Here is a 12,381-nt window from a genome sequence, read left to right as displayed (position 1 = left end):
TTGGGCTACGATTCTGTACTTCATTAAGCATTGCTAGGTCCCTCAACACAGAAAGAAGAGTCAGCCAGCAGTGGTCTCTAAGAAACAAAGTGCATTTTCATCTCTGCAGTGTGAATCGGTCATGTCATCATGTTGGCATTCTTTAATTTAGAATATCCCTCCAACTGTTTGTGCACAGCTAACAATAACACTGTCACTTGCTTGCAATGCATTCAGGCAGCTGTGAACTTTGAAGGATCACATAACAATGAGCTAAGAAGAACTTTGGGCCCATAGAAAAATACTTGATAACCCTCCCAGTGGTTATTTAATATATTTAATACATCAAGTATTTGATGGATAATCTCAGGTGGATGGCTGCTATCCTTTGATCTCTCCTTTGTTTTGCATTACTCTGTGTTACTATAGAATTATGGAAGGCTTAATAGTTGGCAGCTTCATGTCTTTGGTTTTAGGGCTAGTAAGGGTGCTGCTGCAGGTCATGTCAGTGGCTATTCTGTCTTCCGCATAAGGTTTCCTCTTGGAAAATCTCTGCTGTCTCCTGTAAAAGAAAAAAAAATCAAGGAATAAAATTATCTGTGGACAAACATTTTATGGTTATAAAATATAGTTCAAATATCCATTTGTTTTGTTAGCTGAATTCCAATACATCTGTCCCCTGTGGTGTAACACTCATCTTTAGCAGTTGAGCTGAAATTATTATTGCAGTATTCCTCAAACCAGAAGGTGGCCTGGTCTGCTAGATGGCAATTATAGGAATTGTAGATCAATGACTCTGCAACATACCTATTGGAGGAGAAGGAGGAGGCTATATTACTGGTCATAGCTAGGGATAATGAGATTGACATGGAGACAAAGATATGGAGAGACTGAGTTCAGTCTTCCCTAGTCTACAGTTCTCAGACACATTTAACATTCATTTTGCTTCCATAAAGATGTGAAAATTAAAATTTGTTTATTGCCCATGGGTAGAGAAGGGATGAATTATTAGTGGCCCTTACCCACAGAAATTGTTTAACTTTCAATTAATCTATCTGAAAATGCTCACCCAGATGTGCTTTACCAGATCCCTGGAATGTATGTGGTCCCTAATTGTTGCACTTAATTTTAACTAATATGTCAGAAGCTGAAAAATATTAAATGATTGGTTGATTATGTGCCATCAAGTTATTTTCAACTCCTAGTCACTACATAGATTTTCTCCATGACAATCTATCCCTAATCTGTTTTTTCAAGTTTTAAAAGCATGGCACTACTGATATTGTTTTTAAACTTAAACTCAGATCGGAAACTCAAAATTTGCCATGTTCACACCCACTTAATATATATGTAATGGATATGCAAGCTTATGACACATCGTTCAAAGGCAAAGTGCAACCTTTAGCCAAAAATGTGCACATTGCTTCACCCACAATTTAATTTCTTTGGAAGCTTGATAATTTTCTCTGGAGTGAGATCTATTTGATTAACTTTATTGAAGTCACTTTCCCACAGCTTCAACTTTTCAAGATAATCAATATTCACTTCCACAATCAAAATGAATAGACTACAAACTTTCCAGATTATTAGACCCTCAAGCACAAACAATCTCCAGTTAGATTTAAAAGCAAGAGTGCTATTGAGTAAAGTTTATTTACTCCAAGCTCATAATCCTTTCATATTCAAGTCCACTCTTCCCTGTTCTAAGCTTTCATCATTTCAGCTTAATTTAAATTGGAAAAATCCCTTTTGTTGTTTCTATTGCTAATCTATTACTAACTTGATATGAGATCTATGCGAGCAGCCAATTTTATATTATTGTCATAAAATTGCTTAAATAATAAGTAAAGCACTTAGGATATTAACAGTGGATTGTATTGATTGTGTTACTTTTTGCATATAACTACTGATTACACCCAAGAATAGTCTCAACCATTCAAAAGTTAACATTTTTTCTGACAGCAAACTCACTGTCCAAGTGGGAATTCCATAATCTCAAATACCTTAATACTGTACATAATTGGGTAGTATGGAATCAAAGTCACCATCCATATATAAGTAGACCCCACGTTTTGATGAAGTACCCCTCCAATACAATGCCCCCCCCCCAAAGTATAGATAGGCATATTCTACTTCAAGAAACTCAATGGCATTATACAAGCTGCAGTAGGGCTCTCTGACTAGCACCCTGAAGAGAAAAAAAACATCATTTTCTTTATTTGTTTATTTGTAGGTCCCTTTTTGATACATGAATATAGCAGCAACATGAAGATACTGTTTGTATTTTATAAGCCTTATCCCTGCAGGCCATACTGTTTTTATTTTTGTGAGTGTATTTTTTTTAGATCTGCAAGCTTCTTAAACAGCAATATGAGTTCATGTTTTATGGATGAAGCGAAGGCCTCTTACTGACCTGCTTCCAAAACATAATCAATACGTCTTAAAATACAGCAGAGTATGAGTAAAAATGCAATAGTAATCCCAATTCAAATATTGGTTTCTGGACTCCAGTTAAAGGGGGATTTAGATCAGTGATTCCATTTTGATCTAGTTAGCCTACTGATAGTGGTCATATAAAACCAGCCAAGCATATAATTGAAAACTTGCTTTCAAGATAAACAGTTATATTGTTTGAAACCATTTGGTGAAAGAGAAAAATAAATCAGAGGAAAATAAACAACAACAATAATAGCAATGATAATAATAATGATAGAATAATAGTACAGTCTAAACATTTGGCTGTCAAAACAATAATAATAGTATGTTTTTATAGAAGTGGACACAGAGGATTAGTGGAATAAATCAGAGTTCCTAAATTTCAAATATTCAGAGTATTCTTATAATGGTTATGGTGTTGGTGACAATTTTAATACAATTTCGTCATTTTGGGTGGCTCTATATTTCAAATATATGATCCATATGACCATTCAGCTGAACTGAGGACTCAGCAAACTGTAATCAATATTTAATGTAGCATTCTTACACCAGCTGAAGGTGAATTAAAACAATATTGCTTTCAAACAAACAATATATACTTTGAGCATGTTCTGGAAATGGTGGTTCTCAGACCATCTTGCATGTGAGGTGATGTAACTTTGGACAGATGATGGCTGATTGGTTTAGTAGTCCTTAATATAGAAATGTAAAATCCGGCATGTGTGTCTATCTAGTATATAAGTTCAGAAAATCAGGGAATGCAGTTTCTCATACAAAGAATCAGTAAACTCAATTAAAACACACAAAAACTAAAAGACTGCTATAGTTAGGAATGCTAGATTTTATGCGGTAGACAGTTTTGAGAAAACAGTTGCTTAAAAAAATGTGATTTTATGCATAACACCCATTAGGCTATTCACATTCAAGACCAAGCAACATTATACCAAGCATAGAAAAAGAAGTTTAAACCAGAGAAACTGAGGAAATGAGATAAGATAGTTTCCCCCAACACGATTCATTCTATATCTTTCTGTCCTTCCAAACCCAAATCAATGCTTTCACCATGTCTATACACACCATTTTGAGGATCTTCACTTGAACATCTCCTTCCTGCTAAACTCTTGGCTTTTTCAAACCACACCCCTGTGAAATCTTCACACCTATTCATCTTACTGTATGCTTATCTAAATCAACATATAACAGAATTCCTCTCAAACATTCTTTTTATTTTTGATTGCATTTCCTCTTTTAGAGATTCTTTCTTTATCCTTCACCCATTTCCAGAACAACTCTTGTTTCCTTCAAAATTGCTCTGCATTGTCTCTGCCTCTTTTAATCTTGATTGTTCCTTGCTGTCTTTGATTACAATTGTCTTCTATACATACATCTCTATATATAATTCAGCTCTATATAAATTAACTCTCACTCTACTTCTCGTTCTATACATAATACAAAGTCCTACTTTTATCTTAATTGTAGTTACATATGATAATGCATTTCATTGGCATCTTTGTTCAATTCAGATTTAAAGCAACAGATTACTGTGGCACTCTCTTAATTTTTTTTCTTTCACTATGCTGCATGCAGATTCTATGTCCTCTTTCCATTCACAATGTTGCAAGATTAATCTCTCCAATATATTTTCATAAAGATTTTCATGCTTTTTCCCTGCAATCCTTCAATTATAATTCATATTTCTTTCACTTTTCCTCATTTTTTTCCCCAACCATTTTTTCAAGATCTGTTCTTGACCTTATCAAATTATTGCCCATTTCAATTAATTATCTCTGGTATTTTTCACTAACTTTCTCAATCTTTCATCATAGACAATCAAACCTATCGTGTTTTTGTGGCAGTAAGCATTCTGTAGTGATTAAAGTGTTGGACAAAGAGCAGGGAAATCCAGAATCTAGTCTTCCTTAAGAGCAGAATCCAGCTGGATTATTTTGGGCACTCAAGCCCTCTCAACTATAATCAGTGTTACACTCTGTAACAAGCCAGCTGATAAATAAATCCTTTGTCACACCATGTACTGATAGTTTCACTGTAAGAACTAAGTGAGCCCAGTGCAAAGATAAGCAAATCCTGCAACACATGGGACAAACACTAAAAAAAAAAGAATTGTAAGACATAATCTTCCATATTTTCCCAACAGATGGGCCTATAGAGATTCACTTTCAGCACTAAATGTGGGTTTGGTCAAATGAGATTTTTACATAATGCTTTTTAATAATATAAGGCATAGACGAGGTTACCAGCTTTACTCATACCTCTACCATCTGCAGCAAGCCCTACAAATGGTACCAATAAGACACAATCAGAGCTCAAGAGCATGTTTACTCTATTACACAGATACAGTGATAGAGCCAATATATTAAAAGCCAGCCTACCGTTGTTTCCCTGCCACCAAGTACAAGGCACATGAAGCAGTCTGACACGCACACTTAGGAAGAAATTCACAAGTTCTCAAAAAAAAGACCACCCTTAACCCCAAGTATTTTATTCAGCTGCAGCAAAGAATTTGGTAGATATCAGTTTGATTGAAATTAAATTTTTCCAGCAAACAGAGTCAGGATAAGCTGTGCAATTCCAAGAAAGCAGAGAGACTAAATGGAGAGGTAGCTAGGGATTGTACAGCTGAATAAGCAGGACACATAAAGCAGGGGATTAAAAGTTGCCCTTGTTAATTAACTATTAAGAGTCCTGAGTCAAAGCTTTTGCTATTCCTTCTGAGAAATTAGATCTGCAAACCTCATAGTTTATTTTTTCAGCAGGTGAGAACAAGTGCACGGTAATGCTCTGCCTTCAACGTATTCTTACTTAGTGTAAATTGAGCTAAGGAAAAAAAAGATGCTACTGCCTTCTTTGCAATGAACTCTGCCCTTCTTTTTTTAAAAAAGATTCTTTTATCAACTGAAATATTTTTTTCCTTGTATCTCCCTCATCATATTGATTAAAAGCCAGGGGAAATTCAGGAACAATGATCACCAAGATCTACTATCTATTTCAGGAAGCATCCCAGAAGTTATTGTTTTATTCACAATATTGCTTGTAAATTGCCAGCAAAAGTGTTAGCCTGAATAGTGGGATACAGATAATATTGATAATAGATATAAATATTTCATATGTATTGGACATGATTGAATTCTACCTGTTTCTAGAAAGAGGTGCTTATCTCATATTTTGAGAATTGCATATAGGCAGAGAAGATTTATATACATCATTAAAGTATAAACATAGCCAGGTGAAGGTCTGATTTCAGTTTCACTCTAGCTCATCCTTTTTCTACATTTGTTTCTCAAAAGCATGACACATTCAGCAACTTTCTGACATGAATTAGAAATATTGGGAAAATAATTTGCTTCTTTAGAAGTTGTGTTGTTCCCAATGTAGACAACACACACTCATTGTATGCTGTTTAATTGCCAAGATAAATCCATCCTGTTGTTGTACTTTTAAGAGAATTACAACAATTAGGGAATGAAATATGGGAGCATTTTAGATGGAGTGCAGTCACCAGAGAATTTTTGTGGGAATTCCAAGGAAATCATTTTACACTTGAGTTTTCTTTTCTTTTTTCTTTTCTTTTATGTTTTTGATATGGAGGTTTTAGCAGGTTTTGGTATGGGAGTTTTAGTAATTTAGGACTTTTTCTCTAATTCTATACTATAGTTTCTATGATTCAAGGGGAAACCACAATCTCCCCAGTTCAAGGTAATCCAACAACCACTATAAGCTTACTGGCGTTTCCTAATACTCCACAATTTCTTGCATCCAATTTGTACCTATTCTTTAAAAATTGATTGGCTGGAGTCTCAGATGTCCAATGGGCAGATGCGTCTGCAGGATCTAGTACTTTCATCAAAATAACAAAAACAGGATTGTAACATTGTGACACAAGCTCTGCCCTTTTCATATATGCATATGATATCACAACACATGGGCCAAAGAGGGAGGGTTTGTTTTGGATAGTGTAATGCTGCTGTCGTCATTTACCTTCACATATGTTTCAGCCAAAAGACTTTAGGGCCGCCTGTCTGCAAATGATATGACAGTTGAAATTCAACTTTCAAAAGATGCTCATTTAAATTCCTCAAGCATATTGCTAGAAATGTTTAAAAGGCAAGCACGGTAGGATATGCAGTTGTAAATTAAAACAGCCTCATCATCCTTATTACTATAAGTGTATATTAGGACCAATAATGTATACGAATGTCAAATTAATGAGCAAACAAAGCCACTCTCTTGGGTTTATGATGTATGAAAGAATTTATAAAGATCACAAACAACATAACAATGGATTATCATAAACAGGAAATAAATTCTACCTATAGTAGTAGAAGGCACCCCCTCCAAAGAGCAGGACCAAGAACAGCACAGCCAAGAACGCAGCAGTTGCGATGTTTTGCTTCTTAATCTTCATCTCATGTTGCTCTTCCCACCACTCCAAGTCACTAAACTGACAACGGTCCCCCAGGTAGCCTTTCGCACAACTGTTGATGAGCAAACCAACAAAGAAGGCAATGCTAATTATCAGGAGTGGCTGATTTTACTCAGTGAAGTACAGTCTTTCTGGGAAAATGTGATTTCTAGTCACCACATAAGAAAAAACAGCAAAAATGTGCAGAAAGGACAACCAACTTGTTTAGAAGGCTACAGCACTTGCTATAAAGGCCAAATGAAGTCTGATGGAAATACATGGCATTACAACAGGGGTGTCAAACTCAATTTCATTGAGGGCCACATCAGCATTGCGGTTGCCCTCAAGGGGCCGGGTGGGTATGGCCAGGGTGGGCGTGGCCTACTGGGTGGGCGTGGCTAGAGTGCGTATGGCCTACTGGGTGGGCGTGGCCAGCTCTACATGGTTCGCATCAAGGGTGCCTGTGGGGGCCTGGGCAGGAGTGGGACAGATCTGAGGGTCTCTGGCAGAAGGAGGGTCTCTGGGCCAGGGCCAAGGCAGCGGGGGCCATTCCCTCTGTTTCCAGGATGGCTTCGCGGGCCGCATGAAACCACTTCGCGGGCCGGATCCGGCCCCCGGGCCTTGTGTTTGACATGTCTGCATTACAACAATAGAATGGCTCATATGTTGAAAGTAAACATTCAGGACTGAGTAAAAAAAACATCTTGGAGAATTAAACTGAGAATTTTTCTGCCATCACATTTTGTTTTAGAATGCCTTGGACAAATTCAGAAAAGATCAGGTTCCCATGGCTGCTAGTTATGAAGGCTATTTACTATCATCAAAATCCTAGGCAACATACTTAAATATCATCTGCTTGGAAAATAACAATGGAGGATGCTATCACCTTTGTTTCCATCTTTATAGCTTTATACCACGGGTCTTCAAACTTGGCCGCTTTATGACTTGTGGACTTCAATTCCCAGAATTCTGGGAGTTGAAGTCCACAAGTCTTAAAGCAGCCAGGTTTGAAGACCCCTGCTTTATACAGTATAGAATGATCGATTAAATGAGCCCCTAGCATGCAGAATTCTGAGAACTGTGATCCATATATTTGCAGACATCGTGATTAAGTATGGCTGTACTACTTTTTTTCCTTAATCTACTACCACCAGATATATTTGGATTACAGTTTCCATGTTTCAACCAGCAAAAATGAGAATTATGGGAAATGTAGACCATAAGGAAGGTGCCAAATTGAGAACTGCAAGGACATGACTTCTAAAAATATTTAAATGAATGAGGGGTTTAATGTTTGCTTTATTTTGTCTGTAGTCAACAGGTCTACATTTTACAATGTTAGCTTTGCTTACTTGGGAACTAAAAGACAAATAGTAAATGATTGGAAGTAATATTTTCCTTTCCTCCTCTGTAGGGCATTCACTGAATCCAACTTCATTCTGAATTGCACTGTGTAGAGATCTCATGATGAACGAAAAAACAATTCTTACTTTCACTGAATTCTACAGACCCGTCTCACACAGAGAGCTGCAAAAAAGTGTATGGACTCTTAAGTAAGTAACAGTGAGAGACTATAATAGTGAGAGACCGTGTGCTATGCTACAACAAGCATGTATAACAAGCATGTTTATTTTTAAAGTAAGTTATAAAGCCTTCTGATATGTCTTGAAAATGGGAACAAAAATGTTTTCTACCAATTGGTGATGGAATGAAATCTGTTTGTTAATGAATGATGAAACACTGCCACCTAATGTAAAACTGATACAAGAACAATAAGTATAAAATAATGTTGAAGTCAAACTCTGGCTGTCCTATAGATATGTGGCACCTAAGAACAAGATATGAAATATCTTAATTGGAATAGTGAGCTGAACATGTTTTACAAATTTCCAGGTCCGTCTTTGGCTATTCTCAAACGGCGTGAAAATATCTATAAGACGACTGCAGGAGAGTTCTGCAGAATAAAATCTCTCTCATACCTTTCCTGTTTAGTCAATAGTATCTGAAGAGGATGTTGTCAAAAAAGCTAACAAGGCAGCCACGATGGTGCCATTGAAGTTCCTCCTTGATTTTATGTGCATCATACATGTAACCCACATAAAAACCAGACAGAGCTTAGATCGCAGCACTGTGGCCAACATCGTAATTTTATTTAACCATACCCTATAAAAGCCCCATGTTCAGTCTAAAATATCAAAACTAGAGCTGGTGCACACAGAGAGGTAAAGGGAAATAATTATTTCTATACCTCATCCAAACATCATATCCTCACGTGTTTCAGATGTGGTAAGTGACTTGGGCCAAATACTCAAAACTAGGTTGGTGAAAACTAAGCTCCTTTCTTGATGACTGAGCTCACTGGGTGAGTGAAGATCAGATATTTTCTCTCATCCCAAATTACCTTACAAGGTAATTCATTGTGAAGACAAGAGATTATGCATGCATTAAGCATGCATGGGATATAAATAAAACACATGTATTTCACATGCCTAGCAACACTATTTAACCTGCCTTTTATTTCACTGGACACTAACTGAATTAATTATGGAACTACATTGGAGTTCAGTACTTACTTGCATGCAAAAGTCTGCAGATCTGAAAAATAAACGCAAACTCCCTCATGGAAACAGTATGATGGTGGGCAGTCCATAGGAACTTCTTTTTCAGATAGTGTAGAGTCATCCCTGGTTACAACAGAAGTAGCGATGACAGATTCTGAAACAATTTAGGAGAAGGGGGTTATTAATGTGTTTGAGTCTTGGGGCCAAATTTGAATGGTGGTAGGTTCTCCCACTTTTAAAACAGGAAATATCAGCTGCTGGAAGAAATAAAGGCAGATATAGTGAAATGTCCACTTAACAGATCTTAATCCAACAGAACTGGGATACAAAATATAAAACTCCCTATGACTTTGTTACTTAAAGACACTGCATAATATCACTTTCTTAATAATGACTATTGGAGACCCAGTATGATGCAGTGTCTGAGATGCTGTATTTAGCAAGAAAAATGCAAGTCCTCATTCAAAAACTGAGTGATTTTGGACTGGTTATTCATTAGCAGCCTATTCTAGGCCTATTCTCAAAGTAAAGCGGGAGGGAGGGAGAGCCAGAGAAAGAGAGAAACTTGGTCCATAACAGTTGAGGAGGAGCTAAAGAAGATTGTTACTAAGCATTACATGTAAATTAGGGTCCTTTTCTCTCCATACTATGACAGAACATCCCAGTTCATGTACAATACTATGACTGTATAGCTAGCATTTTAATTAGAAAAACATAAGAACATAAGCAGTTCCTGCTAAATTGGATTCCATCTAGTCCAGCAGATGGATAAGATTTCATAATGGATAACTACAGGACATCAACTGGTCTCCCAGAAGATGAAACACTTGTAACTATCACCCTAATAGCCATAAACCAAGGTTTTCCTCCTGAGCTATTTCAGCAAAACAACAAATCGGGATATATTGATGCAGTAAGCAAGAGTAAGAAAGTGGGGATTTAAATGGAGATGGGAGAGAAAGGGATGTGCATTTGTAAAGTCTAATAGCCAACTTGCAAAAACACGTACCTGCATCAGACTCGGTACAGTTTGGAATAAGCTGACAAATTGCTAAAAATTGCTGCCTTCATATCTCCAAGCAATACTCTTCGACAGTAAACTTATGATTTAATGTCAGCCTTTGCATTCTAGCTATGTGGATCAGGGGATCTGACTGTGAACATAGTTTTCAATGAACTCTATTGGAAATGTCAGCAACTCGAATCTCATGACTATTAACGAACATAAAATTATTTGATGAGTATTATGACTGACTCAATACTCGCTTTTATTTATAGGCAGGGTAATGATTTCCAATAAATCTCTATTGGGTCATTCATTCCATTAACGCTGCCAAATAACAAAAGAAAAAAACATCTCCTGACCTCTAGAGGCTTTGCATATTGATGAACTGATGATGTTAAACATCACCTAGAATGCAGAGAGCCTGGAAGAAGGGGATAAATAATGCCAGCAACCTTACAGAGTTTGCAAGTCCAGCGTCAGCAAGTAAAACTTTTAACAGGGCAATTTAGTCATTTCAGTGCCAAGAACTGCTCTGTGTGTTTGTGTGTTTGTGTGTGTGTGTGTGTGTGTGTGTGTGTGTGTGTTTACATATTGAAGTCAGCTGTGGTTGTTGCCTTGATGCAGTATCTCTAGAACTATCTGGAATTTTGAACCCATTTTAAAATATAAAATAAGGCTACCAGGCCCATCAGAGGCTTAATATCTCTTTACTGTCATGTCTATAAAACAGATTTGTTTGTTTGTTTGTTTGTTTTAGTATAATTTGACATTCTCTGGGGGAGCATATACAGTCCATGACTTGCAGGTTACATTTCATTCTCCAGCTACTTTGTATATAAATTACTATATGACCTCATTAAGGCAATTCCTTGAATCTTCATATTTAGCAATTGTCAGATCCCAAACCAAGAATGACACCTTCTCAGTTCTTTCAAGCTGTTCTTTAATGTTTCACTCCTGTAAACAAAATCTTGCCTGACCAAGCACTCTACCATCTGTACCTACAATATACTGTGTGAACTCTTAGGGAGAGGCTGTCTTCACCCTTGTTCTTTCACACATAAGATCTGGGCTGAGTTGCCTCTTACTCCTCTGGAATGTTTCCCCTCCCTTCTGGATACCACCTTTTCATTACATTGTATCATATCAATACTTAAATCAATATTTAAATGAAAAATAGTTATTCTGCTACTGTTCCATATAGGACAGGGGTAGGCAACCTCGGCTCTTTTATGACTCATGGACTTCAACTCCCAGAATTCCTGAGTGACTCAGGAATTCTGGGAGTTGAAGTCCATGAGTCATAAAAGAGCCGAGGTTGCCTAACCCTGATATAGGAGGTCACAGTGTGAAACTGCTTCCCTAAACTAAAGGAAAGAATATAATGTGGAACCTCATCCTCTACCCCCAAACCCCTTCCTGATGTAAGAGTAGCCCCTTCCTTGATATCCTTCCAAAAGTCCCTTAAACTTGTTTTTGTCAACAGGATTTGAGGTCTCATGGAAATGGGGAACTAATGAGGTAGTTACATTGTATACAGTGCCCAGAGTCATGTTTTTGTGAAATGGGAACCATATAAATATGACAAATCTATATGACAAGAGAGAGAGAGAGAGGGCAAGAGGGAGGGAGGGAGGGAGGGAGGGAGGGAGGGAGGGAGGGAGAGAGAGAGAGAGAGAGAGAGAGAGAGAGAGAGAGAGAGAGAGATGTTTAGAAGCTTGAGATAAAAATCCCTCTATGTAGGATGGAGAAATTATTCAAAATGTCCAGAAGAATATCCTTCATCCTAATAACTCACCAGAACAATGAAGCCCATCTTCATCATAACCCAAAAGGCACTCACAGACATAGCTTCCTTCAGTATTGATACACCTGGACCAGCTCTGATTGCACTGTTCTTTGTTAAGAAGGCATTCATCAACATCTACAAGATCAAAAAGTATTGACAGCTGGGAGACTATAGTTAAAAGAACTAATTA

The 12,381-nt window shown here is 37.1% G+C and overlaps 1 protein-coding gene across 1 annotated transcript in view; it reads right to left on the bottom strand.

Annotated features, from left to right (window-relative positions):
* Positions 1-204: 204 nt before the first annotated feature.
* EGF (epidermal growth factor) overlaps positions 205-12,381 on the bottom strand; it is a gene marked incomplete at its 5' end in the record, with an annotated part of 54,044 nt that continues 41,867 nt past the window's right edge. The window contains 4 exons of the mRNA XM_081332118.1: positions 205-541; positions 6,744-6,908; positions 9,409-9,550; positions 12,201-12,326. Of these exons, the coding sequence (XP_081188244.1) occupies positions 403-541; positions 6,744-6,908; positions 9,409-9,550; positions 12,201-12,326 (572 nt within the window). The 3' untranslated portion in view covers positions 205-402. The remainder of the gene's footprint in view (positions 542-6,743; positions 6,909-9,408; positions 9,551-12,200; positions 12,327-12,381) is intronic.

Source organism: Vipera berus (assembly GCF_964194415.1).
Source record: "Vipera berus genome assembly, chromosome: 7".
Classification (NCBI taxonomy): Eukaryota; Metazoa; Chordata; class Lepidosauria; order Squamata; family Viperidae; genus Vipera; species Vipera berus.
Note: the sequence above shows the minus strand (reverse complement) of the source record. Positions and strands in the feature narration are given on the sequence as shown.